This window comes from Amblyomma mixtum, chromosome 6 (genome assembly GCF_055824585.1).
Source record: "Amblyomma mixtum isolate Tamu chromosome 6, ASM5582458v1, whole genome shotgun sequence".
Classification (NCBI taxonomy): domain Eukaryota; kingdom Metazoa; phylum Arthropoda; class Arachnida; order Ixodida; family Ixodidae; genus Amblyomma; species Amblyomma mixtum.
Window position 1 is genome coordinate 127,710,776 of NC_143017.1, and position 27,788 is coordinate 127,738,563.

At 47.4% G+C, this 27,788-nt stretch overlaps 1 protein-coding gene across 3 annotated transcripts in view; it reads left to right on the plus strand.

Annotated features, from left to right (window-relative positions):
- Positions 1–27,788, plus strand: part of LOC149340340 (uncharacterized) — a 99,998-nt gene that overhangs the window by 54,500 nt on the left and 17,710 nt on the right. Inside the window, exon 1 of one of the 3 annotated variants that reach the window (XM_089549110.1) lies at positions 26,235–27,354. The exons of the other annotated variants lie outside the window; for them this stretch is intronic. Within the exon in view, the coding sequence (XP_089405236.1) occupies positions 26,953–27,354 (402 nt within the window). The 5' untranslated portion in view covers positions 26,235–26,952. Of the gene's footprint in view, positions 1–26,234; positions 27,355–27,788 lie in introns of those variants that run through there. 3 annotated transcript variants of the gene reach the window in all.

Consider the following 27,788-nt stretch of genomic DNA (forward strand, 5'->3'; position numbering starts at 1 on the left):
AGTCTGTGAGTGTTTGTTTCCTTGTTCATTCCTCTGGCAGATGCGTCCACTAGATTTTGCCGCTTGTTGTTGCGTATGCAAGACTCACGTGGTGCAAGTTTGGTGTTTCAGCCGTATGCTGTCACTTCCATGCGATGACATGTTCAGCATTGTGCTGATATCCAGGGTGATTGACCTAAGACTTTACACAACCTTTAAAAGCAGGCTTTATGAGTTAGAGCGTTTTTTTTTTCAGCTAAGACGTGCTATCTATAGCAGGATTGTTAACTAAAATCTAATAGTTAATTTTTTAACTATTACTGTTTGCTTCATAATTATTGAGGGTCGTGTGGCCCACGGTGAGCAATATCCATATCAGTTCTTTAGAATTTCGAAAACGCGTTACCCTTAGCGCTGTGGTTCAACAAATTTTCACTATTTTAATGAGTTACGTGCACTGGAGAGGTTGCTTTGCCTGCAAGCTTCTCGAAAGCGCATGTATTTTGGCCCGATGTAGCCAAAATTTGTTGGGCCACAGCGCCGATTGCAATCACGTCTTTTAAACTCTAAAAATGATATTGATATTAGTTATCGTGGGCTACACGCCTCTCAGTAATTGAGGAGCCTGACAGTAATAGTTAAAAAGTTAACTATTCAGTATTAGTTAACCAGCTTGCTAGTTAGCACGTCTTAGCTGTATTCTAATGTATCACACCGCTGACAGAATTATGTCGAAAAAAGCAAACTTCTAACTCAAAGAGTCTATTGTGTAAAGTCTTAGGTGAAACATCCTGCATGAGAGAACGTATGGCACTTTCGACGGGTATCGTTGGTGGAATGCTCTTCACCCTTATTTCCTGCAGCGAAACCATGATTCACAAAGAAGCGTTACTACACCGCGGTATACTTAGAATTCGCTGAACAAAGCTAGAGGAATCCACGTTTTCTCGCGTGCTTTCCCGGGACAACGGGCGAGTACCAATCATTTCCTGTAGCGCTGAAATACCGCTCCCCACGAGCGCTTACGTGCTTCCCCGCTGGTATGTCGAGATTATGATGCAACGCACAGAGAAGACACAGAGAAGACACAACAGTTTCCGTCTTGCCCCTCAGTCACGTGCTGATAACGCCGGGAAGTGAAAGCTATCTTGACAGAGAGTCCGGCGTTGCCTTCGCAGCGACCCGATATCGATCCAATGTGTCAGGTTTGAGTCAAACTAAACACCGCGCCTCGTGACTCTGTAGCGCTGGAATCTGCATCCGATGAGGGGCATCATCGCCTTCGACGGATCGCTCCCCTCTCCTCAAGGCCCGACCCGTAGATTGCAAAGGGCGCCTTCAACCAGTACGAGTGCCTCATCCCCGCGTTCCTCCCGTTCCGGCTACAGCACTTGCAATAATCGTGCAAACTTGCCACACACTGACTGTTGTACAAATGGGCGACCGCTTTCATTTATTTATTTTTTCAGACTTGTTCAAAGCGATAGACAAGACCACAGCGCTATACAGTAGGATGCTTGGTAAGTTCGCAGACCGTTCTATGAAAGTTCCGTGGTTAAAATAAATAAATAAATAAATAAAATAAAGCTAAACATGTACCGTGCTCCAGACCTTCACCCAGCTGTTCGTTGAGCATGCATACACGCCCCCTTGCATAAGAACGTCTGACTTTGGGCAGCCGAGTTACAGAAGGCGGTGCATGAACTTCGCCAAGTGGGTTGCTTGCGGAGAGAACAAGTCAGTTGCGCTCCCAAAATGTAAAGCGAGGATCTCTGGCGGGGTTCAGCCTTTTTCCTTCGCAAGTGCCTATTTCGCGACGATCCTTCCCTGCGTCAAAAAAAAAAAAAGTAACGAAGATTTGACGTAGATCGTACACTTAATATTTATCTTCCCCAAACACGAAAGGAATAGCCTCTTTTTCGTAGGTTTGTGTGTGTGTGTGTGTGTGTGTGTGTGTGTGTGTGTGTGTGTGTGTGTGTGTGTGTGTGTGTGTGTGTGTGTGTGTGTGTGTGTGTGTGTGTGTGTGTGTGTGTGTGTGTGTGTGTGTGTGTGTGTGTGTGTGTGTGTGTGTGTGTGTGTGTGTGTGTGTGTGTGTGTGTGTGTGTGTGTGTGTGTGTGTGTGTGTGTGTGTGTGTGTGTGTGTGTGTGTGTGTGTGTGTGTGTGTGTGTGTGTGTGTGTGTGTGTGTGTGTGTGTGTGTGTGTGTGTGTGTGTGTGTGTGTGTGTGTGTGTGTGTGTGTGTGTGTGTGTGTGTGTGTGTGTGTGTGTGTGTGTGTGTGTGTGTGTGTGTGTGTGTGTGTGTGTGTGTGTGTGTGTGTGTGTGTGTGTGTGTGTGTGTGTGTGTGTGTGTGTGTGTGTGTGTGTGTGTGTGTGTGTGTGTGTGTGTGTGTGTGTGTGTGTGTGTGTGTGTGTGTGTGTGTGTGTGTGTGTGTGTGTGTGTGTGTGTGTGCGCGCGCGCGCGCGCGCGCGCGCGCGCGGGCGCATGCTTACTTGTATGTGTGCGTGGGTGCCTGTGCAAAAAGAGGTCTCTAAAGGGTAGGTGTCAGCAATACAAAGAGATCATATGCTTTGTACTTGTTGACAGTCGATAAGGGCAAACGAGGCTTTTCTGCTTTTCTTTCTGGCGTGGATAAGGGCTGGTGCAAACATAGTGTGAACCAGTTTGTTTTTTCCGCAAGACGCACATCCCATCTTGCTCATGTATACGTGGGAGCAGAAGTAAGAAGACCTACGCCTATAGTCTCAGACTGTACCACCGCCCCGACTGACTACAATGTTGGCGGTTTTCAGCGTTTACGAACGATACATAATAGTTACTTTCCGAGCAGCACCCCGAGCATGAAACAAAAAAAGCTTCATCGGATAAGGCACTGACACACAGTAAAAACATTTGAAGAAATAATCGAAGGAAAGCGAAGAAGGGAGCGTGGTATGTGTGTTTCTGTTAAAAGAGTTTGCAAGACGACTGCGCGCTATCCAAAAGCCCTCCATGTTCCCCACGATATCATTCATTCATTCATTCATTTACTGCTCTTTGAAGAACAAACGATACAGCAGCTAGGCTAATTGGAGATGAAACAAGTCTTGACTTGAAGCAGACATTTGAGTAATGCTGCGAGCTCTCCATCATTAATGACACCCGCCCACGTCGTCATTTTTCAGGGTATCTTTGGTTTTTGTTTTCTCGCTCTGGTTTCAGAAAACTAGATTCACAGCTGCATGCTCTCTAGGAAACGTGAAAAAGGTAAGCCACCAACCGCTGAAAAGGTGACCGGTTCTGCAGCTTCCTTTCTCAAAAATTCTATTCTTTCATGTGTCGCCAAAAGTGCTGTCGAAGGTAGATCGGCTGGGTTGCCGTCCAATCACTCCGGTGAATACTTCCGCTGCTGTTGAACACACTATTCACTCGTGAGAGTACCGCGATGAACCCCGTGTTGCATGCGTTCGCGATGCTGCTGATGAATATAACAGGAGCCAGCTAACTTCAGTAATATTCCTCGGGAAAAGAACCCCCCCCCCCCCCCCCCAAGCTGGCCTGATATTCAGCAGCTCTTGCAGTTCAAGTACGCCTGAATAGATCCTTTTGGCAATGTGTTTGGCGCAAGTATTTGATCGGCCTCTGTGATGTCTTTGCCAGAAGTAACCGGGCAACGGAGTTTGTTTCTAGGCACTGCAATGGAACAATTATGGCGCCCCTTGGGCCCTAAATCTATGTACAGTAAGAAGAACCCTTGCGTTCAACTCTGAAGATCTTTTCGTCTTAGGGATACCGTAAGGGCTGCACTATGCAGTTGAGAAGCAAACCCTGTTGCCTGGATACTTTTAGCTAAGACGGTACATTCTATTGACATCATAGAAAGCGAACAGAGTGTGGCTGTTCTTTCAATATTTTTTTTCTTAATACACGTTACGTTTACTGCTGCTGTCAAAATTACCACTACGAAGAAATTGTGCAGGCCACATGAAGGGAGGTTCGCACAGCATTAATAACAAGTTCAACTTATCCTCAGCAAAAGTTTTATTCATGCTTGTATGTACAAATAAATAGAGGTATATAGCTTGCATTAACACGCGCAAGTAATTAAATAGAGAATAATAATATTACAGAGGATGGCTTTCACATTTCTTGGATAAAAAATGTCCCTTAGCACAGTGAAAACCGGCGTATCTCCGGCCAAAGTGCAGTTCGAGGTTTCATTACTGTACAAAGCGCTCCAGCAAAGTTTTGAAACAGTTATACATGACTCGGAGAGAAAAAAAAACATAACCTAGCGTACACAGCTGCGCATTTCCGACTTGCATGATGTCGCAGCAGTCAGATCTTCAATAGCCTTTGGTGGGGGCCTTCGGACGGCCGCCTGTTGATTCGCCGCTTCCATATACATATCTACATCGTCGACAGATCGGCTGAAGGGGACGACGGTATATCTTGCTACTGCCCTGCATGGTCGTATGGTGCAAAGTGCCTCGCGCTACTCTGCTCCCTGACCTCTCCTTCGAGCGCTCGACCACGATTTGCGGCACCTCTGGTGCAGACTTCAAGGCTGAGACGACGCACGCTCCTCTGTTAACAACATTGGTGAGCGGGCTTTACAGAGCACAGTGGTCAGTGTTCTGGTCGCGTAAGTAGTGGGGGTGTTCCACTTTCGAACTGTATCAACCGTTACCTTGGCTTCTTGCTCTGTCCTGTCAGCTTCTTGAGAAGGTCGTCGTTGAACTTGGAGGAACTCTTCGTTGACGCCACCGAGTAACTGGACGCTGACGAATCGCAGCGGCTCGCGGACGAATGCTTGCGGTCCTTGAATTTGTCATCCATGTTGAAGCCGGGCGAGCAGGAGAGGCTGCTGTTTCCGGAGCGGCTGTGGAGGCTCCCGCAAGGCGATGAGGTCTTGGGACTTCCCGACGCCTGGTACAGGTTGTAGTCCTTCTTGACAATTGGGATCATGAACGCCATCTCGCCTGGGTGGTACTCTTCAACGACGGAGTATAGCTGGGGTCCTCTGCTGGGTGCTCGTGGGCCGTGCGACGAACCGGCAATGAAGGATGCCTCGCCCGGGACAGCCCGTTATAAAGGCGCGAGATAGACGGCCGGCTGACTGGCCGCGCGCGCTCGCCAACCCAGCGCGACACACGAAACCAGCGGCGTCGTTGGAAGAGACGTCACGTGGCCCTCAGGGTCGGTCGCCGTCTGGTTGCGGGTCGTGTTACTTATCTCGCGCCAGTGTGTCGCGAATGAATTTCTTTCTGTTGGCGGTCTCCCGTTTCACGCGAGCCGGAAACCGCGCGCGCGTTCTCGTCGAGATCGGGTTCTGCCGCGTGGCGGCGGAGGATGGGCTGCAGGCGTGGCAATGACGTTCGCCTCACCGAGCGACCGCTGGCGGGGCGTTGGACCGCGACACGTACGCGCACGCGAACCTTGTTTGTAAACGGAGAGCGGGAGCATTCGTAGGCTTAGAGTTTCAAACTTCTTGTGTAAGCCCTTGCGCATTGTTAAAGGGTGCATACTTATACGCTGCCGCTTCTACTGCGCCTACGTTGTTTCGAGCAGCGCTAGGCACTGAAACAAGGTACTTTTGTCGATAGGAGGAGGAAGAGGGAAAAATGTTTATCTGAAGCCGATACTGTGGCACTGTATAAATTAGCGCTTGCTTCGCTAAGGCCTGCTGGTTGGTTGTCCGACTACTCTGAAGGAAGGGGTAGGAGGTGGGAAATAGAGGGAGGTAAATACAGTGTTGTAAGCGAATGGAACGTGTCCTGTATCTGCCCTGATCGCCGGGCAGTTCGGACCATAAGTTGCGTCAGCGATGCGAAGTTGATTTGTAAGGTCGAGGTGAAGGTGGTGCGGGTACGAGCACTCGCAACCCTCAGCAAGAGCGCCTGTATAAAAGCTTAACCTGAAAGCAGCGGCATAGCTGGGCCAGAAATCTGGTAGGGCCCAGTGAGTTGTCAGTTTTCCACTCTCAGCGTAACCAGCACGTTTTTTTTTTTTTTTAAACTGCTGGAATTTACATTCCGACTGCTCAAAACAACGTGCGGAAAATGAGCATCTGTAATTGTTGCAGGAGTTCAAAATGATCCTGAAGCATGATAATATCACCAAAACAACAACACCTTGCTTATGGCCTCGAACATGATTCGAACCCTCGGCGGCGCGAACAGATGAGCCTCGCTTGCAGCTGCATTTTACCACTCGGCCATCGGTCGCCTCAGGCTTCCTCTCCGCGTGTCAAACTGCCAGCATAGAGTTTATAAGTATTTCCTAGAGAGAAAGCTGGCGCCACCGTCTATGCGAGTTTCTAAAAAGGGCACTTCAACCACCATGGCAATGCCGGGAAGACGAGGTATGTGTGCTGTGCGATGTCAGTGCACGTTAAAGAACCCCAGGCGGTCGAAATTTCCGGAGCCCTTCCCTACGGCGTCTCTCATAGCCTCAGTCGCTTTGGGACGTTAAACCCCAATAAACCAAACCAAACCAGACGAGGTATGTTGCTTGCATTGGCTAGCCTTAACCTTAAACTTAAGTTCGACTGCAGAAATATAAGTTTTACGGCTTAGCTCTTATGCGCCCGTTCGTGGGTTGAACCGCACCGCCGTCGCCGTCGGTGTAGCCCAGCGCGAGGAGAGGGGAGGAGAACGAGCGCGCTCCCCTCGAGACCGGTTGTGCCGAGAGAACGAAAGTGCCGGCGCTCGCTCATAGGTGGCACCAGAGTGGTGCACACCGTGCGCGTTGTCGTCCATCACCACTATAAGCCTGTTTACATGAACTCGATAGAGTCGGGTCTAGTTTGCTTGTCGGGTAAAAAACCAGTTGTCGGGTTCATGTAAACGCTGTCGGGTCGAGTAAAACAAGCGGCAGAGCGAGTCGAGTTAACTCGCCTGCAGGGGGTAGGTTAACTCGCTTGACCCGCCTTTTGAGTCGAAGAGTCGGGTTATCGGGAGGGGAGAGGATAAATGCAAACCTGTTTTTCGCCTGCGCCGTCGCGCCTCCGTGACAACGGTTACGTGCCACCATCTTGGAGGCTGCCACTGCCCTCTCCCGCTTGCGCTGTTTGACGCTTGGTGTCGCTGGAGTTGAAGCGGTCTCGACTCGCTAAAATCGAGTTCATGTAAACACGCAGTCGTCGAGTTGGGCTGAACTTGCTCAACTCGACCCCCTGACTCGACCCGCCGCTGTCGGGTTCATGTAAACGGCGCTTATGTGTGCGGAGGTAGATGACTAGGGGATGGGAGATTTTTCTGCGGCGGCACGCGCACCCATGCGCTGCGCTCCTCGCAGTCGCGCCACGCTCCGCTTCGTTGGCGGGAGGTGCTGTGAAATGGGTTGCACGCGATAGATTGCCCGCGTCGGCCGCGCCAATCACAACGTTGTCTCCCTGGTATAAACCGTCTGCTTATGGATCATGCATTGATGCAGCAGGTTGAACATATCTCCATCCATTTCTCCCACCACGAAGCCACAGTCATGACAATCAAAGACTGGGAGAGGAGTGTCCCTTTAAGAAAGATTGTCCGTGGAAAATAAAGAGTGCATTGTAACTGCACATACATACATGTATCTGAAATTCTTTACTTTAATAAATAGCAAAATCAAAACGCCTACAGAGCTGCGCTCACATTTCGCATTAGGGAGTATCGTAATCATGCTTAGAATTTCTTTGCAAAAAATTATTGCAAGGAAACGTTGTTTTAATATCAGAATGTATAATAATACAATCTACATTGCAATGAATACGTAGAAAAGCAGATAGGCGTAAACGGGCACTGAATTTGCCCATAGTGAGAGAGGGCTTTCTCTTCATGTCGCCAAACTTAGCTGACCATCAAAAACATTTTTTGCTGTTAACAGACACACTGTTCAGAAAAAAATATTATTTCAAAAAAATTGTTAGTGCTTAAAATCTTTCACTTTAGAAGCGTCTGTTTTCGCATAGTGAAAAATAAAAACGGTTCATTGGTGTCCTTTGCTATTGCGGGTGCTCGGCCTATGTTCATACCATGAGAAAAATGAGAAACTTGTTTCTATGAGAAACTTGTTTGCGCGTGCAAAGAAAATTTCGAGAAGAACAAAATGAATTAGCAAGCGGAACTCTTCCTATCACAAGCATGTGAAGGCCGAGTTCATGCTAATGCATGCAACCTCTCTACTTAGCAAATTTGCATTGTCGGCCAGTTGGTGATCGATATCGAAAAAGTGCTTGGTCACAGCAAACAAGGACAAGATGGGGGAAGGAAACACGCTCTGTGATGTGTTTTCTTCCGTTGTATCGTCCCTGTTTTCCGCGCCGAAACACTTTTTCTACATTTTCTGATCCAGGCTGAAATGAACCACGCCGGTAGAAGTTGATATATAAACTGCGGACTTGTGCTCGTCATCCAGAACAGCTCATAAAACGGTTCCTCACTGAAACGGCATGTCGTGGCACATACGCTGAAGGAAAAAGTGTATTGGCGAAGATGTTCTTTAATTTTCGTTTTTCGTCTCGATTTAAGAACATGTGTTTTGCTTTCGGCAATGAGACAACTCGAAGAAATCTTTTAGCAGCTATCATTATTCAAGACGTAAACAATGCAAAGTTTGGTCACCGTCAGTAGTCTCTCACTGAAACACGCACCAAAGAGAAACAAAAGATTGCTTCCATTTTCCGATCGTGCAGCCAGAAACATTACACAGGTAGGTAAGCTGATGCGCGACATCACTTAAGGAGACCGAAGCTCTTCAAAGCGAAATCAGTTTACGTGTGTGAATTTTACCACCCAAAAGCACAGTTAATTTACCTGTGAATTCTTATACGATGACCATATTCACTGCAACGCAGTTACTGCAGTCCCCGGAAGCCTAGGATCTCAAACAAACTCAGTGCATAGGTGTATAACTACACTACTAAAAAGCTCACAAAACACTAATGAAAACGAAACTGAACAACCAAGAAATCCAATCCGTAAAACAGACAACAAACCAACACATGTCAATCTGAAGCCTCGTCTTCACAGTGTGCCTCGAACGCCCTTGGTGGACGGATCGCGTGCAGAGCAGCCAGCTTTCTCTCTAGGCAGTACTAGGAAACTATGCTGCCAGCTTCTCGCATTGTGCTTTGGAAATTGTCGCCTTCGTGAGCTTTCATCCGTGCGCCGTGCAGTCCAAAGGCAACAACACGCGGCCACTTGGAGCTGCCAGCCCAAGTTAAAACGCGTGTCCAGTTCGAAGCAAACGCTTGATCCAACTTGAGATCTCATTTCAACAAATTGGACAATACCCCATAGAATTTCAAAAACTGGGAAACATAACAAGCAGCCTTCGTCCCGCGTGTTGAACTTATATTTATTTGCGATTTACCCCTAGTATTCACTGCTGATTACTGTACGCCGCGGTTACATGAATACAATAGAAGTTGACTCCAGTCCAGTTTTTTGAGGGGTGTGTCAGGCGAGAGCTCAATTAATGGAGAGAAATTGCTCGGGAAGAGCAACCTGGGTCGCAACCCAAGCAAGCAAACCAAGTCAAACCAGTTATAGTACCTGCCATTGAAGACCACTGAACCACTGCGCCAGGAGTGGGAGGAAGACTCCAAGGGATCTATGAATGTAGAGAATTACCAGTTCCGTGTATCTGGACACTAACCCATCATCGCTATCCGACCATTCCTTCCTTGAACACTGGATCTAAACACCGGACCCGAAGTGAAAACCAATCTGCTAGCGCACCTAATTCACATTTGACCAAGCTAAGCAAATTGACCATACTTTTTTTATTGTGCCGCTCGCTTCATCGTCGAACGACGTCACACACTGGTCAATGATGATCATGAAAACATTTTAATTGGACCTAAAACTGGTGGTCGGTCCCCCTATTTCGGGAGTCCGTTAGATCTTGCAGCCACTCGCTGGGCGAGTACTGGGCAGAGGACTGAGCGAGCTTCATCCAAAGTGACTGTTCATACAAAGTGGCTATTCATCCATAGTTACTGTTCCCGTGGCTAACACTCCGTCACTGAAAAACGGCCATCAGAGAGGCGAGTGCAAAACGCATACCATCGCTTCGTATACCGATTCTGAGGTGGTTCGTCCAAAAAACGGTGTAGCCATTATGAGATCGATAAGACTGTCAGTTTCTATGTCCTGGTGAACTACCTTCGGTGCAGCTTAAGCCTCAGCTCAGTCGGCTCTGTAGGACCACCTAAATTCTGTTGGTAACTGCGATGGTCAGTATTTCGCGTGCTGTCATGGTGGCATCAAATGAGCGTGTTGACACGCCACTCTTCCCTTTTCACAACCTTACTGGTGAACCACAACAGAGTCAGAGCCGCGAAGAAAGCGATCCGAACGCATCGAGTTGCAAGACTCAATAGGAATCGGGGAAAAATTGTGTGATGTAAGATACACGCAATTGCATGGACATTAAATTACCCGCTCCGAAAGAAAGTTGCAGCTTCGAATGGCAAAAGCTAAAGAAAGAGCCAAAATGATCACCCTCTCCAGGAAGAAAACTCAGCAGCTCTGCAACCCCCATCCACCCCTCCTTTTATGACAACATTCTAGTCAGCAAGTGAATGTGCAAGTGTTAAGGTATCGTTGCCATCTACACCAGGAAATGTACAACAAGCAACTATGGTTGCAAAAGGAATGATTCTCAGCTTCTGTAGAACATCAGTAAGGCAGTCTGTTGTGTAAATTGGTACATGTACAGTCTTTGTCAAAAGTTTAGAGCCCAAGAGGTTTGCTTCTAAGCCTTGTAGTGGGGCTCCTGTGTTATTCTTGGACATCTTACTTAGTGGTGAAGGCAGGATCAGAAATCTTCCTACCTTCAGGAAATTTGGAGCGCTGAAGATGCATTACGAACCACGCAGTGTGGTTCAGAAGCAAACCCCCTGGGCTCCAAACTTTTGACAAAGGCTGTACATCCTTCACAAAGCAGCGAAACGTGCTGTTTGTGTTTCTCGCGGTTTTTTTTTTTCACCCGTTTTTGTTAGAGCTGTTTTACAAGGATGTGAAGTGCAACTGTCGGCACTTGTAACCCCGCATATAGAAGACTCTTTGGAAGGAGAGGAGCTTCATGAGGCGGGCGCTCTTTCATGCACGGGGAGTTTCGCGTTCACTGCTGATTGCCGTAAGCCGCGGTTACATGAATACGACAGAAGTTGACTCCAGTCCAGTTTTTGACGGGAAGTGCAAAAACGTCGACGAAGAGATTAGAGGACGAGTCACGCATTTCCTTCTCAAAACCTGCTCTAGCTCTATCGCAAAATCGACTCAAGACGCATTCTGTCGCACTCATCTCAACGCGGCTATAAACAATTTCGTGAACCGCTTCAAGCAAGTTTTTATCGGTGGCTCTAAACAAATTTTGCTCTTGAACTTTATGGTCATGTTGCCTTGATATGCTAACCAAGCTTCCAGACCTTTGTGCGCTAAATGCGAATCTTTATATAGGAAGTGTCAGTTGCCATTGATGTCTGTTGCTGTAGCAGACGTCGTCTTGCATCGGCGAATGCAGATGCTCAAAACGAGTGGCTTTTTTTCCTGTTTTTTTTTTGCAGCGTGGTTACTGTACAGCATCAATGCGCCTTAAGAAAATGGCGTCAACGTGTACATTTCGCTATCTGTGTCTTTCCAATTGCAAAAAATTATAATGAAGCACCCGTTTCAGAGGGAAGACATGCCACTAAGACAATTGTTTTTCTACTGGACACCGCCTGTAATTTCCAGGGTCATGCATGGGCAAACAACAGCCAGTAGTTGACAAACTCGGCGATGCGTTTGTGCCACTTTGGCCAAGGGTAGTTTGCTGGTGAACGGCCGATCTAAAGCCAATGCCAGGCCCCATGAGCGGGATGTTTATTCGGCCGAGCTCAGCCTGAAGAGTTTTTGTCGGTCAGGTTACTCATTCCAGTCTTCAGTCGACCACAGTTTTGCCGTTTGGGAGTACAGAAAACAATAACAGACATATCCCATAATATGTAAAATGTCCATTTACGGAGTGAGACGGCAAACAAATTTTAATGATCGAAGGCTAAGATGCACAAGTTTAGTCATTATAAATAGATACCTTAGCTAAACGTCAGCAATGGTTCTTAGTCACAAACGGCATTGTCAATTAAGCGTTGGATTACCTTACGTCATTTCTAAATTTTAAATCATGATGATTGAATTCATATCATTTCACCACGCCTTCGTGCCGAGGTGGGTTTTCTTTCACTTTACGATCAGGACGAACTGTGAGACTGGTTTGTTTCCTCAACATTCCGCCATTATGCTTTCAACGAAACAGCGCTGGAAAAAACACGTCACCAAATAGAACATTGGCCCGAACGCAAGCAAAATCACTACGCGTGGATGAGTTCAGCTTACGACCGCGCCGCAATCAATGCCCACGTGAACGTCATGCCGTGCGGCCCCATATCGCTGCGCTGTTGCTGTTTTGTTAGCATAGCGACACTGACATCATCTTTCAGGAAAACAATTGCCCTTTTCTTGGCCGTCTGGAAGCGATAAGGGCGCTTAGAAAAAAACACCTGACGCAGTTTGCATGCCGTTCATTTGGTGCTTCACTCAAGCTAATCTACGGCATCCATTATGCACAGTTGATAACTATACATTAGTTTTATTTGCATTGCGTCGCTTGATTATCGCTTACGAAGTGAAAAATACGTTGAAGTGTTATGTCCGAATAGAGTTCTCCATGATACTTTCAGCATCACACCAATATATACAACTAAAAGGCTCAATTAGTGCTTTAACTTATTTTTGTCGCTCACTCTTCTCATATATCTTCATTGTAACACCTCGAGCGCAACATTGGGTGTTCCTCAGGGTGCCGGACTGTCTCATTTATTGTTCCTAATCCACATAAGTGACTTGCCTTCTAACATCGAATCTAAACTGAGATTGTTCGCAGACGATTGCGTCGTATACCGCACCATAATCATCCAAGATGACTCCTGCGCTCTACAGCAAGACCTAAACGCTATCACACTTCGGTGTGAAATTTGGCTCTTGCCTTTGAACTCCGACAAATGCAAGGTGATGAAATTTGCCAACCTTCATAGCCCGACTAACACTACCTACTGTCGGAACTCAGTCCTTATTACCCGCACAACAACATGCAAATATCTTGGTATCACACCATCGTTATCTTGGGTAACGCATATTGAAACCACCTGCTCCGAACCTTCGCGCACCCTGGGCTACATGCGACGTAATTTAAGTAACTCATCGCCAGAAATTAAAGAAAAAACTGGCACATTTAACGTTCATCAGACCAAAGATCGAATATGGGTCAGCCATCTGGAATACATCACAAACATACCTCGCCGCTAGCATCGAAGCTATCCAAAACCCTGCTGCATGTTTTATCGCTTCGACCTTTCCATAAAAAAAAAAAAAACTTGAACTCCTATCCCTCGCATCACGCCGGCTCATATCTCGTTCACACGGTCAAGTCACGTGCGTGCGTGCGTGCGTGCGCGCGCATATTTATCACCAATTAAGAACATCATCAACGTTGGTGATGTGAATACCCGGCACATATTAGTGCGAAAGCACTACTTCAGACTAACGAACCCAGAGCAATAAAATTGCCTTGTGTAAAGCCTCGGAGTAATTCGGGTGTGCTCGGGTTAGTTCGGAGGAGCGTCACGCAAGCTGCAGCCAATGGGAGGAAGCTATAGGGTAAGGTTCGGAGAAGCCTCACACCAGCTGTAACCAAAGACTTTGAGGGTGACCTTGGCCAACCAGGAAAAACAGATATTGGCGCGCGACTGGGTTTCGAATCCGCGGAAAAGATCAGCTGCGCTGGCTACAACCCGAGAGCATAGATTCTAAAACATTTTATTCGCCAGAAAGAGCTTGGTAAGAGGTCGCGTTAAGTGGTCGAGAGTACGCAGCCCTCGACGACTTTGTCAGTCCACTCCACCTCCAAAACTTACGTTCTGGGGTCAGAGCTAGCCAGCACGGTCTCCCACCGCTCGAGAGAAGGAGCGGTAACTAGATCACTCGGAGGTGGCTCTATTTTGCAGTGCCACAGGATGTGATCGTAGGTGGCTCGTTGGCCACAGTGTTTACAGTTAGCACTACGCTGTCGCCGCAGCCGATCAAGCCTCGTGTTAAACTGAAAAACGCTCTCGCGCTGTGCATTGCACATCGTCGTCTTCATCAGCAAATCAGATCAGTTAAGCTCGATCAGAACTTAACCTGAGTCTAATATCGCCGCGAGATGTGCCGACGACCCAGCAATGGCAAACCATGAGCCAACATGGCTAAAGACATGCTTTCACCCGTCTACTGGGTCTAATCCCGTTAAAGCCCTACCAATTTTTTGTGTTCTTGATTTCTTCACTCTTCTGGCATATGTCGCATGCGAGGAGCAGCGTTTAGCGTAGTTACAAAAAGTATTTCTATTTTGTAATGTATATCGCCAGCACGTATGTACTATGCCCAAGTCCGCACGTCTTCTCGTAGTGTTCGCACTTAAAAGTGAGGGGAAGGTTAGCTCTTGCATAACACGCCGAGCAGCGGCAGTCCGCCTTCTGATCCCACACTCAGGGTTTTCTGTCCAGCGTCCGCTCTACAGTGCCCACATTGGCACCATCCATTTGGCGCCAGCCAAGTGCTTAGGCCTCCCAGTGATGCAGCCGGTCAGATTCCTGCGCTTCCGCGCGCCTGAAGATCCCAGCTGAGTTGATCTGCGTGCGCAGCCATGCACCGAGCTTTCCTTTGCTTATCGACGGAGTGTTACTGAGCGCCCTATTATACTTGCGTAGCCCGCGACACCAAACCGTAATTCTTTGTCAGCAACTGAACCTGGCAACGCCCAAAGGTCTACCAACGTGGTATCGAGTTGCTTTCGCATTTTCAAGTAAACGCTATCCTTGTGATACATTTTAGAGAAGGGAAGCGCGAACTGTCGTCGCAAGAAAATTTCTCTTTTATATTTGTTCTTCTTTTATAAGCCGGATGGCAACACAATACTCTGTGTTCTTCCCATCCAAGCTAACATGAAGTTCATATCGTTGGATAAGCACTGTGGAGCACGAGACAGGCTTTGAGAGGCGGCACTCGAGCTCGAAGAAAGTAGAAGCGTTTCTTTCTTTCTTTTTTGCTGGGTATTTATAAACATTGCCACGCGCGTTCGGCGTGGTTTCTTTATCGCGAAGGAGGCGCCCTCTGCAGTGGCAAAGTCCGCGAAGATGCGCCGCGCTATGATAACCTGCCAGGGTGGAAGCCACTGTACACATAGCTTCGGAGGCTGCAAGGCCTGCCCTGAAGAGGCCGTATAACCCGATTACGGCATCCTTACGGCTCCGGGTTAGCGACTTGGCAGGCTCGCAGGGGCGGCCACAAAGTGTCGTGATATAATTATCAACGCGGCCAACTGAACGCAGTGGCGCGCGCCTCGCGTCCAGACGGCGTCGTGGGAAAGCTGTGCACTCCTTGCGATAAGGCTTGTCATGGCAGAGCCGGATTGAAGCGGTTCCTTTATGGCTCCTCCGAAGGCCTCGTCGTCCTTGCTTGCAGCAAAGACCGCCTGCGCGGAGAAAGGAGTTACGAAAGCTTGGCGACCCGCCTGCGAGCTGCAACCGCGGTAAAACGGCGCAGCCTTGGTTCACCCTGTTCTAACGGTTACAGAGTCGGCGTTTGTGGTCACTCGGGTCTTTGAGTCTTCTTTCTGTACTTTTTTCAACTGGCATGTTTGAGAAGCTTGCGCCAACGCACGGATGTTGTTACTTGAATGTCTCGGTCACCGCAGTCTACAAATGTTCTGCTGAGCCCATGTTTGATGGCAGGGAAAAGTTGTGAACGGCTCAAGTTGTGAGCAGGCATTCTCAGATCAGCACTGCACGAACCTAGACACTGTGCCCAACAAAGCTTTTCGAGATCACAACATTTTCTATCAAATACAAGTGATGTATGATGTTATCACAAGCTACAAACTACAACAGAAGGCCAGAGTTGAAAGTCAACAGGAGGTCAACGCTGGAAAAAGAAGAAACATACTCGAATGCGCTCTTGCTTACGAAAAGGCACATTTCTTAGCAAGGCGATGCATGTCTAAAATAGAAAGAAGAGATGACTTTCACGAGGTTGGGAAAGAGGGCAGCGTCAGTGTTTATTTTTTTCTTGCGTTTGTCACCGTCTTGTGATATTTATTGTGATATATTCTTTTTTTTCCTTACTACTATTGACGTCACTTGCACCAGTGATGACGTGAGCATAATGGGCTGCCAATGCCACTCCTTGCAAGGCAAATAAATCAAGTGTCTGATGGCAGAGTGTGAGAGGTTGTGGGTGCCTTCTTTTTCTCTGTACTGAAAATGAACCAGTAAAGTGACGTCTGAGCGGGAACGACTGACACAATAAACCACAATAAAGCCTCTGAGGTAGACACACGTCGCGATTATATGTGCAGCTTGAAACCGTCCAAGCGCTTCCATTTATAGACACTGTCGTCAGGGAATGCATTTGCCCAGAAAAGCGAACTACTGAGCCCGTCTGCGCTATGCTGATGGCACGTTTAAAACACCTGAAGTGTGACGGTGGCAGCCCGATGCTTTTGAATGCGTTTTTAATGGGACTTTAAGTCGCCGCAGTGAAGGCCATCGCGACGGTCCCGCTTGTGGCGAGGTTTTCCTTAAAAGAAACCTCAAAAGTCCAGACCTCAGCCCTTTTCTTTCTTCACTCTCTACTCACGGTGAGTTTTCCCAACAGTAGGATACACCGCTGCAGAACGCTTGCAGCTTAAACGAAGTAATGGATAGGGTGTCGTTAAGAAAGTCGGCGACCAAGCGATTTGCTTTGTTTGCGTGAACCACGATTCCGGGAGCGCCGTATTTCTCTCAGCGCCACCCTTAACGCTGAACGGACGTTACCCTTTCTATGGATAACCTATAGGCTCCGTTGAATAAACCCCGATAATAGTATAAGCCCTCTAGAGTGGACACAACCAAGCGACAGAGTGGCGCCGGAAACAAACCGTGGCTCACAACCAATGCTTATTGTAGGCGAACTACGAGGAAGAGCACGATGAGGTTTATAACGATACCCGTCAGGTGCAGTCGAGTGCATATGTACGATGGCAGCAGAGCGATTGTTACGCGCTACGCAACTACAGGCGATGATGCAGATCTAACTGCGCTGTTGCTCCAAGAGGCACTCTTATTGTTTCAACGTGCCTTTCGTTCGATGCTGCAACATAAGCGGCTCGTTGTTGCATACCATCTGGCTAAGCAAGCATTGTTCACTTTCTGTATAAGGTGTCGTCCGGTGTTTCTGAACGCTGAACGAGTGGAGATTCTTGGCAGTGTAACGGAGCCATAGTGGACATTCGCTGACCAGGATCATGGTGGTACGAATTCACAAAGGCGTTCCTGGCGGTGGTGCTCATTTGTGATTGGTCGGCGTCTGTCCGTAAACCAATCGCAATAGCCAGAGAAACGACAGACAAGGCCCCGTATAATCAAAACTCAATCTTGCGTCTGAAAGATTCGCGGATATTGTTCCAGATTAATTCACCCCGTCGCCCACGTTCGTGTCTGGTTGGTGTCCGTGCATCATCAGTCGGTCCCGGGCAAACGAGACAACGGTTTATGATTAGCCTAGGCCTCATAATCATCGTCAGAACCACCAGCCTAACTACGTCCACTGCGGGATAAAGGCCGCTCCCATATCTTTATAATTCACCATGTCCTGTGCCAGGTGTGGCCACTTTATCCTCGCAAACTTCCTAACTTATACGCCCACCTGTCTTTCTGACGCCCCTGCAACGCTTACCCTTACTTGGAACCCACTCCGTTATCTTAAGGGAGCAGTCGATTATCTTACCTTCGCGTTACATGCCTTGCCCAAGCCCATCTCTTCTTTTTGATTTCGACTAGGATATCATCAGCTCGCGTTTGTTTTCGCACCCACTCTGCCCGCTTCCGGTCTCTTAACGTTACACCTATCATTTTTCTTTCCACAGCTCGCTTCACTGCCCTCAGTTCGAGTACAACTCTTTTCGCTAACCCCCACGTTTGTGCCCCATAGGTGACTACCCATAGAGTTTCTTACTATTGCCTAGAGGGAAAGCTGGCGGCCTTTTCTATGGGAGTTTGCATGGAGATCCCTCGAGACCACTTCAGCCACCATGGGCGCTCAAAGCATCATGGGGCGGTGAGCTACCGACTGCACAACTTCAACTTTTGGCCAAAAAATAATGCAAAAATAAACGCTATTCGATAATCAAGAATGTCCTAACGTTCAATATCCTGTCTTTAAATTGCAACAAACGAGCAGAAAAGCATTTAAGTGCAAAGTTCGCCCAAAATAAGGGATGGCTAGCTCTCCTATTGGCCAAGTAATGAACACTACAATAACTAATATTTCGTAATTAACAGGTGCACTTTTAAAAGTAAATATGTTTTCAAAAAAAAATGTTGACGCTTAAACACTATAAGAGGTTTTTAATGGCATTTCAGAAAAGTGAAACCTTTTATTGGCGTCGTGTGTCGTCGCGTTTTCACTACTATGGGTTTTGCACACTGCGTTCGCGCGATAGTCGTCTGCGCACACACGAACAGCGTTTTCGGAATGAAACGTCTTAGTAGTGCCACTCCGTGTTCCCGAAAAATTACGACTGTGCCGCAACAAGTAGCTCACCGCCCCATGATGCTTTGAGCGTCCATGGTGGCTGAAGTGCAGCGCCGCCAGCTTTCCCTCTAGGTAATAGTAAGAAACTCTATGTGACTACCGCTGATATACAGCTGTTATATATTCTCCTCTTGAGGGATACTGGTAGACTGCTCTTCATCACCTGAGAGTGCCTGCAAAACGCACTCCACCCCATTCGTATTCTCCGAGTTCTTTCACTCTCGTCGCTCTCGTGGGCCGGGCCTGCGGTCACTACCTGCCTTAATTGTAGACAGATATTTCCTTATTACTTCCAATGCTTCGCTGCCTATTGTGGACTGTTGTTCCCTTCCGAGGCTGTCGAACATTAATTTAGATTTTTTTCGTAATAATTTAGGATTTATTATTCCTATTAGTTCGTGTCTGCCAGTGCGTAGGCCACGGCTGGTTACAAAACATTTTTAGCTGTGCACAGCCTTTTTTTTATATGGATAGTTGTCACAGCAAAGGCCTAAAACCAAGACACCTTCTGTAACGTTTCTAGCAAGCGAAAGCAAGAACGGAGCTTTGGACGCGCGCGATAGAAGAAGCAAAGTTCCGAGTAAGTACTGTGCGCGTATCGGATGTCGTTTCCTTATCGTTTAATGAAACGCTATCCGAGCCGCCGCCGCGGTCGTCGTCCGGCACAGTACTTTTCCACTCGCACGCGTCGAATAACTGGGCCTTGGCTTCAGAGCCATGGCGTAAGAATAACGCCGCTGAGAGGAGCATTTGTGAAATGCCGTTAAGGTAGCCTCTTGCAATGCTCGTATCTAGAACTCCGTTTCGAAGAGCAAGCCGCTGGGCTCATGAAACGAGGATTGCATTGCAGCGAGAAAACCAAAGATTTATCTTTCGCAGTGTGATAACAGTGCAAGAGTCGGCTCCTCATCGAAGGATACATCAGCAGAACGGAACAGTATTTTTACTGTGTCAACAATCAGAGTACAGTAATACGCTTCGAGTATTATTGCGGATGGTATTATTTTAACTTGGCACAGGAGTTGTACATAGCATTCCGCATAATATTTGATATATTGCAAATAGGGACTAGTAAGACCAATGAAACCAACTTCGTCAGCTTCACGCCAAAGACTCAAGCAAGAACAGTGGTGGCTGAGGAAATGGAAGGCCCCGTAGTTGGCTCACTCAGGGTGGACGCCTCAATTGTGCCGCGAGCATACGTATGAATGAGGGGGTCAAAGGGCGGGGGGAAAAGAGAATGAACTGTTGTTAAAGATAAAACGTTAGGTGTTATAAACTATGCCCGCCTCTTGCAAATACAGTTCCATGGCCGATACATATAACCCTTAGCAACGCGCTTCCCTTCTTGTCTTCCACGCAGCTAGTGGGGGCTAACGTATTCGCTAATTAGCACAATAGCTCCTCAAGCGTAACTCGGCTTCTGCACCGCTGCTGAACTAAAGAGAATTAAGAACGCCACCTTGCTTTCATCGCCGAATGTTCAGCATTGAGCGACTGTGAGCCATTAGTTTCCTCACGACGCGCATGGAGTGACAAGCCTTTAAGACCACACTTCTTTTGTGATTTTATTAATCTCGGTCTTGGATAGTTGGAGCACGGGTGTGTCGTGCAGGTTTCTACTTTTTACGCACAAGACCCCTTTCACCCGATGTCAGGAGGTCTTTTTGAATAAGTTTCTCGTCCATGCGGCTTATACGCCCCGTATTCTGGCTCGCTGGCGTCGCTGTACAGAGGAAATGATTAGGTGCCTTCACTGCACGATGCTAAAGCGCGGCAGCATATCCCACCTCCAGGGGTACTGCTCTGGCTTCGCCACCGAGGGTTCCGAGGTCCGAACCTACCGTCTGAACTACCGCCTAAACTGATTCTGATGTCCAAATGGTGTTTGCAAGGTGTGGCTCCCTTAATGGCCTGATCAGAACAATGTGAAGTGACTGACGACCGTGAAAGCTGCCGACTCTGTCTACTCCTCGTTACCCCTTCCCATAGCGATGCGCCTTCCTTACGTAATAAAGGACTTTCAACTCAACTCAATTAATATAGGGCCTTTTTTGGCTTCTTTTAACAATTTGTTCGTATGTGGAGGAAAAAAATAACGTCGACATGCAGACGGAAATTAATCATTCTGGACTCAAGATACCAATTAATTTGATGGCAGACTACGGGAGGACAGCGTTTTACTGCCCTTTACAAAAATGTCTATATAATCCTTAGACTGTCCATAGACTTCTGTCTGTAAAGTCTCTCAATAGACAAACCCAAGAGAAAAGTCTATTGGCAATACAAATGCTATAGGCAGTCCATAGACAATCTATTGAGTTAGGGTCATACACTTTTAGTAGACTTGTCTATAGATAGTCTAAAGACTATAAATAGAAAAAGAAACATCTATAGGAAGGCAATGGAGTCTATAAGAATTCTAAAGACCATTTTTATAAGAGTGAAGTCGTATACATTAGCTTGCAGTGCATCAGAAGACACAGGGACGAAGAGAAAGGCTGGAACATTGAGCGCTAACTGTTAAAAACTACGCGAAAAACGCAGCCTGTCTTCCGTGCAAGTAAAGGATAAGCACGACCACGCAACGCAAGCAACATGCGTAACAAAAAAAAAAAATAGAAGCCGCTCTTCGATAAGTTTGTGTTTAATCAAAAAAGCAAAGATGGGCACCGACGTGTGAGGTGAGAAAAACAGCTAGATTAGGAATCGCTTTCGTGAGCACTCCATCTCTCTATCTGTCTGAGAAAGAACATTACCTCCGGTCCCGCCATAATACAGGCATGCTATTTTGATGTTGCGCCAATGAGGCATGTTTAAAGGGGTGTGCGTTTTCCAAACAATGTTGTTGGAGCTGTGTATGTTAACCGCTGTCTCAGTTCTTTGTCTTCTACAAGCCGTAAGCTTTGCTATAAGCTTCTTCAAGAGTGTTTTAAAAGAAGTCAGAAGGGGCTGTGATTCTACGTCTGTTCTCTTATTAGCCAATACTATGGCAGCCGCGATCTTTCGATAACCCTGTGTTTGAAAGGAGCTGTTCGGAATGAATAGTCATCAACACTCATAAATACTCGCACTGAATACTCGTGGATGCTTCTATCGTCAGTAACAATGCGCGGTTAAATAGTGTGTGAAGGTTGTCCGCCCCACATCCATAACGCGGCAACGTATGAGTATGCATGCGAGCGGGGCGTCCGTGTCTGGCGTGACTGATTGAGGCGAAGGCTTTTTTTTTTTTTATTCTTACTCTTCTCTGTCCGGTACGTGTCGCGAAAGCTGATCTCTATGCTTTAGGAAAGAGACACGCTATCTTCGCTATCTTCCAATTCGTCATGAGCTATTCACGGGAAAACCAGTGAAGTGTCTCATTCGCTTCCTTCTTGCAATAACAAGATTACCACAATTATGGGTAAGCGTCGAAGTGACAGGGATAAGCATGGTTTATGTCAAAGGAACGGTGCCATTTTAAAGCTCGAAATAAATGCTTCTTTCCCAAGCGAGTACTTGATACCAGGGCTTATTGCGTTCACGAAAGTTTCTACGTTGAGCCATTTCGTCACCAACCTTAGCGTTTATGACTAGCCAGAGACAGCACTCCACGTTCTGGCCCCAAATACTTACATATATAGAGAGAGAGAGAAAAAAAAAACAATCTTTCAGGTGGCCTGCAACCCTCTCATCGGCATCCAGTATATTGGAGTGAGTTTTTTACTGCCTATATTCTTCAGGAACAAAGTTTAGAACAGATTCTCTCGCAGCTGATTGTACCACTATGGGCTTTCGTTTCGGATAACGACCTTCTAATTTATCTTGCGGTGGCACGTAATCAAGACCCCCCCCCCCCCCCCCCCCCTTTCTTTTTTGTCCGAGGTTACGGCGTTGTGTATGAGCCTTGGTGTAAGTTGCATTCAAACCTCGTAAGAGGTCTGCCATGCTGGTCGTAAAGCACAATGAGAAATGCCGCCAGCGAGTGCTTATAATGTGAAACGAACGCATAAGTGCTAGATTGAGCCTGAAACTAATAAAAAGGGCAGCGCGACGAATTTTTGAAGCCAGAGAAACCAGCACGTCAACACATCGTGCTCACAAAGGTCGCATTTCTAGAGTCTGTACACTATGCAATGACAACTTTTCCATCACCTTGCGTTGTGTTAGAGTAAAATAACTGTTTAATGAAATAATCTGCACGACATATCACAAATGTACTATCCACCAAAGAGCAGCCGTACGACTACAAAACATCAGAAACTTCGCAGTTGAAAAAAAAAAAATCCTCGTCCGGGAATCTATCCGCCGCCGCCGCAAGCAGGACTGCTTACAGATGACGGGGAGAGGGCGAGTTGATCTACAACGCATTGAGAGATTCCCATAACACGCATATTTATATATTATTTTTACACAATAAGGATGTTGACTAGGGTATGATTTCAGCGTTTACGTGACAGGAAGAACATGGTCGGAGAATCCTGCGTAGTTCCAGCTTAATCTTTTCGCGGTATTTCCTATTTCTTCTTCCTTGTTTTTCTGCATGAGCACGCGTATCGTCCATTTGCAGTGCTACCCCCGCCCCCCTCCCCCGCGCCCATTTACCACTCCTTGCTTGACAAGTAGAACAAACATTTCCCGCTACCGGCCGGAGTTGCTAACCGACTCTACAAGAAGCACCGTGACGTTAGTGCCACAGCAACGACTACCGCCTTTACTACTACGCACTCTAGGGGGAAACACAGACCCGTCCCTTTTCTCAATGAGCCGAAGGGGCGCGGCTCTTCTAGATAGCGCGCGTTTCTCCGAGATGTGGAAATCGTTGGCGGCGTCGCTCGCCACTCGATGATCGAGAGAAAGAATACACGGATAAAGCGTCTCCGCGGCCTTGTCCGGCTGTCGCGCCACTGACTTCCGCGCAGTTCCGTCGGCCCCCATTATCGCGTCGCGCAATGACCGCTCGCATATGGAACTGGCGGCGGACGGCCTTGTCTATAGACTGCGAACGCGCTGATACGGGGACCGCTATCAATTTAGAGGCGGAGTGCCAGCTCGTCCTTTTAGGCTGTGGACGTAATTCTCTATGCTTCGGTGCATCTCTATTCTTTTTCCGTTTGATAATCGTCCCGTGCGCCACGATGAGGGCGTAAAAATAGAGCGACCTAAGCAACCGTGATATCTGTTCCTGAAACGACGACCTTGTCCCGTCAAAGCCCTCGTGATCTGAGTGCCGCTTGTGGCAGTTACCATAGACACATGATGTTTAACGCGGTAGTCAATTGAGAACAAGGGAGAAGTAGTCCTTGTTATACAGTCATACACGCTAAAGACACGAAGAGCCTGCGACAAAGGAGGCCCTACTTTCATAATTTATTTTTTTCGTGCTGTTGCCTATAGGCAGGGGAAGAAATTGGGAGTCGTTGAAGACAGAGGAGATAAAAGGATTAGTTGGGATATGTGTGAAAGCCGCGAAAGTTGTTTGCAATGAGGGAGAGCACAGTTTTGTTTAAGTTTGGGGAAGAAACTTAGTAATAGTTAATATGACAAAGTAGAAGGAAATACGGCATAAAATTTTTAAAAAATCAGCTCGAAAGAAAACAATAATAGCAATGTTTCTGCTCGCTCTCTCCAGCTGCAAAGGCAGCAGTCATTCGGCCAAGCATATGGCATAAAACACTAGTGCAGTGTATACGGAGAAAACAAAGGAGCGAAAGGCGTGAGACGTTGTTCTGTGGGTACAACAAAGCATAGAACATAACGCAGCATAGCATATAGCATAATATAGCGTATAGTACAACACAGTCGACAGTATAGAAGGAAATGCGGTCAACAGTTGTGGTCGCTCTACGGTATGGCGTACTCTTGATGAGCGACGAGGAGCGTTGTTCAGGGAAATAGTGAGAGCTAAAAAGGCTGTCCGGGGGCTGAGCTTCTCTACAGCCGGAGGGCGATAACATTAGGAGCTTCATTTTTCCTCTTCCCAAGCGGTGATGCGCCGGCGCGGAGCGAGTGGAAATTTCCTCGGCGAGACGCTGACGGCAACGGCGCGCCTACGCGCGTCACGAAATGATAAGGAAGCGGCGGCTTGTAGGCACAGGCGCTCTGGGTTGTCTGGCCGTTTTGCTGTGCGCCGGTCATCTACCTTGTGTACTGCTAACAAAAAAATTCTAGAGAAAAAGGAAAGAATGTGTTGTGCTTTGTGGCAAGGTTAAAACATCTCGATGTTTTCGATGATTCCCTGAACCAGAAGGATATTTTAAATGCTTCAGAAGCTACAGCGTCCCCGTGGTCTGCAGCTGTATATCAGCGGCATCAGGTATCGCGACAAAGCTTGATATGCAGCTAGCAATACCGCCACTGATGTCCCACGCTGTGACTGAAAAATCCCACAAAGAGACACAAATACCCCTATTTCAGGCCCTTTTCCCCTTCTGCAATTTTTAAAAACTCCGTCAATTAAAAAAAAAAAGAAGCAACTCTTGGTTCTTAAAACTGACGCAGACTCCGTGAAAATTTCCTTTTGCCAAATTTTGTCCTTCGAATTCCCTGAAGAAGGAAAAAAATTCCGTGGATGGAACATCAATCCTGAATACGGCTTTCATTTAGTAGAGGTGCATTCATTCGTTCATTCGTGAATATCTTGATAAAGGCTTTATTCGTTTATTCATAGCATGAGAACTGCAGCTGTGAAATACTTCCCTAGGAAGTTGTTTCTTTCATTATCTTAGCAAGTCGTGTGACCAGTCCATTAGGTTCTGATGTTTCGGTTACTTAACGGGGAAAATAAATAAGACCAGTGTGCCCGAGAAAACGGCTAGTAGAGTTTTAACGTATTTAAACCGAGTAAACGTGCGGGAGTGCGAAAGCACTCCTTGCTTGGAAGGTGCGAAAACATTGGATCTTGAGGGTGCCAAGGTCACCCTCAATGTCACCCCCCCCCCATTGGCTGCAACTGGCCCAACGCTCCTCCGATCTAACCCGAGCTTATCCGAGCTACTCCGAGGCTTCACACAGGATTTTTGGCTGGGACCGTGTTAAGTAGTGCTTTCGCACTAAAAAAAAAATGCCGGCGGAAGTGCGAATCTGCTCGCCACACGCACTGAGTAAAGTCAACAAATGATTGTCGATTCGCGTCATCTAATGGCTAAAGGTATTCCAACTTCCCTGTATTATATTTGGCAGGAAATAACCAAAGGAGTGTAGCACGCAGTTTCCCTCGTTCACCAGTTCATCAGCCATCGTTGTGGTGGATATGAGCCAGACATTTGAGGGCACTAAAGTGGGAAAATTCTGCAGGCCTCCTGGAAAGGATTTGGTCCGCCATCGTGGGTAGGCGGCATTTAAATAGAGGTCAAAAATAAAACAACGACGAGTTTAACAACAACAGAAAGGAAAAAACAGGATCGGCTCTCATCGATGGCCCAAGGAACCGGAGAAGTTATTCGAGAGTGGAGTGGTTTGTTGGGCGAGTTGGTTTACCATATTGAAATATACCTGCGCTTAAAATACACGGACTGAAAGATAGAGACACACACACACAGCGCTGGCAGCGCTGTGTGTGTGTGTGTGTGTCCAGCGCTGTGTGTGTGTGTCGCTATCTTTAAGTCCGTGTCTTTTAAGCGCAGGTATATTTCAATAAGTTATTCGAGAATACCAACTAGCCCAGCAATTAACTCTAACCCAGCTCTTTTAACATAGGCGGAATATCAGCATCTGCGATATTCCTGAAGCAGGAAAATTTGTCGATCTCGGCAGCTAGAAGTATCTCTGACGAGGTTGCGCTGCCGTATCCCCCCTCTAAATTTCTGTCTGCACAGGTCTGGTTTGGCGCTATCTCCGCTCTGTGCATTTTGCCATGAGCCCGAATCTATCGATCATTTTTGGCTCCATTGTCGTCGTTTCACCTCTTTGAGAAGAAGACTGCTGGAGTTGCTCTTACAGCACGGTGCCTTACAGCATCTTGGCCTTAGTTTGAGCAGCCCACTCTTGCTACCATTTGGCGCCACCACGCTTGGGTTCAGCCACAGGTCTGTTTGTGACGCTGTTCAAAATTTCTTGCTGGAATTTCATCGACTGCTTTGCTAAAGCTTACAGTATTTTCTTTTCTATGCGTTATTATATTTTGAATTATTCACTTGTTCTTTTTTTTTCTCTTTCTCTTCAATCCAAACTCCTACCTTTTTTCACTCCCTGCCCTCCTTGTGGTAGACTCCCCCGGTGTTGCTCTCCCGTGTGCTTTTCTTTTACCTTTAGTATGTACAGGTGAATAGCAACCTTTGCCTCCCGATTCTTGGCCGATCCCCCGGTGTGGGTATGTGCCATATTTTCAAAGGCTAACAACAACAACAACAACTCTACTGAAGAAGAAGTTATGTTCGTCTTGTTGGTAACTGCGTGTGTCTTTGGCTCCGGAGCCACCGCCACCGTCCCGTTCGGTCACCTGGGTCTGGACGAACAGTGGCTCCTAGATCCACAGAGTTTGTCAGTTCCCGACTACAGGCTTCGTGCCCTGCGTCCCGCTAGTGCTGACGGCCGACCCTCGCTGTTCAGCTGCTCCGCAGCCACAGCCCTCGCCGACGTGGTGAAGAACATCTCCTGGGACCTGTCTTCGGTCAGAGACAGCGGAGTGGTCTCCGTCGACTCGCGGACGGGCTTCTTCGGCGCCCTGGTGGTCGTAGATTCCCTGCTCGCCATCGTGGCACCCCCGAGGGCCCGAAACGCGAGTGTCGCCTGTACCATCAGTCTGCCCCGCGGACCACAGGTTGTGCTCAAGGTACTCGCTTGTTTTTATTCATCGACCCCAATGAGCATCCTTAATCAAATGGCGGAGAGTGCGGTGTCGTTCAAGCGAAAAGTATACCCCGTCGCCGCGCGCAACATGAACACTAATGGCTTCACAGAGAGAGAGGGAAATAAAACTTTACTTCACCATAAAGCTGAATAGAGTATAGTAGTAATTACTGATGGCGATGATGATAATTTTTGAGTTTTCACGCGCCCGGGAACACTGTAGGTGATGGCTCATGAGACACTGCGTGTAGTGAAGGGCTCCGGCATAGTTAATTTCGGGCCCCACAAGTCCAGGATTCCTGGGCATCAGTTTTAATTGTGAGCCAACTGTTGAATATTATAAGGTACTGTTGAAGTATTGAAGGAAATGGTCCATTCTTCCGGTGCGTAGCCAAATCCTTCTAAAGTTTCTCCATA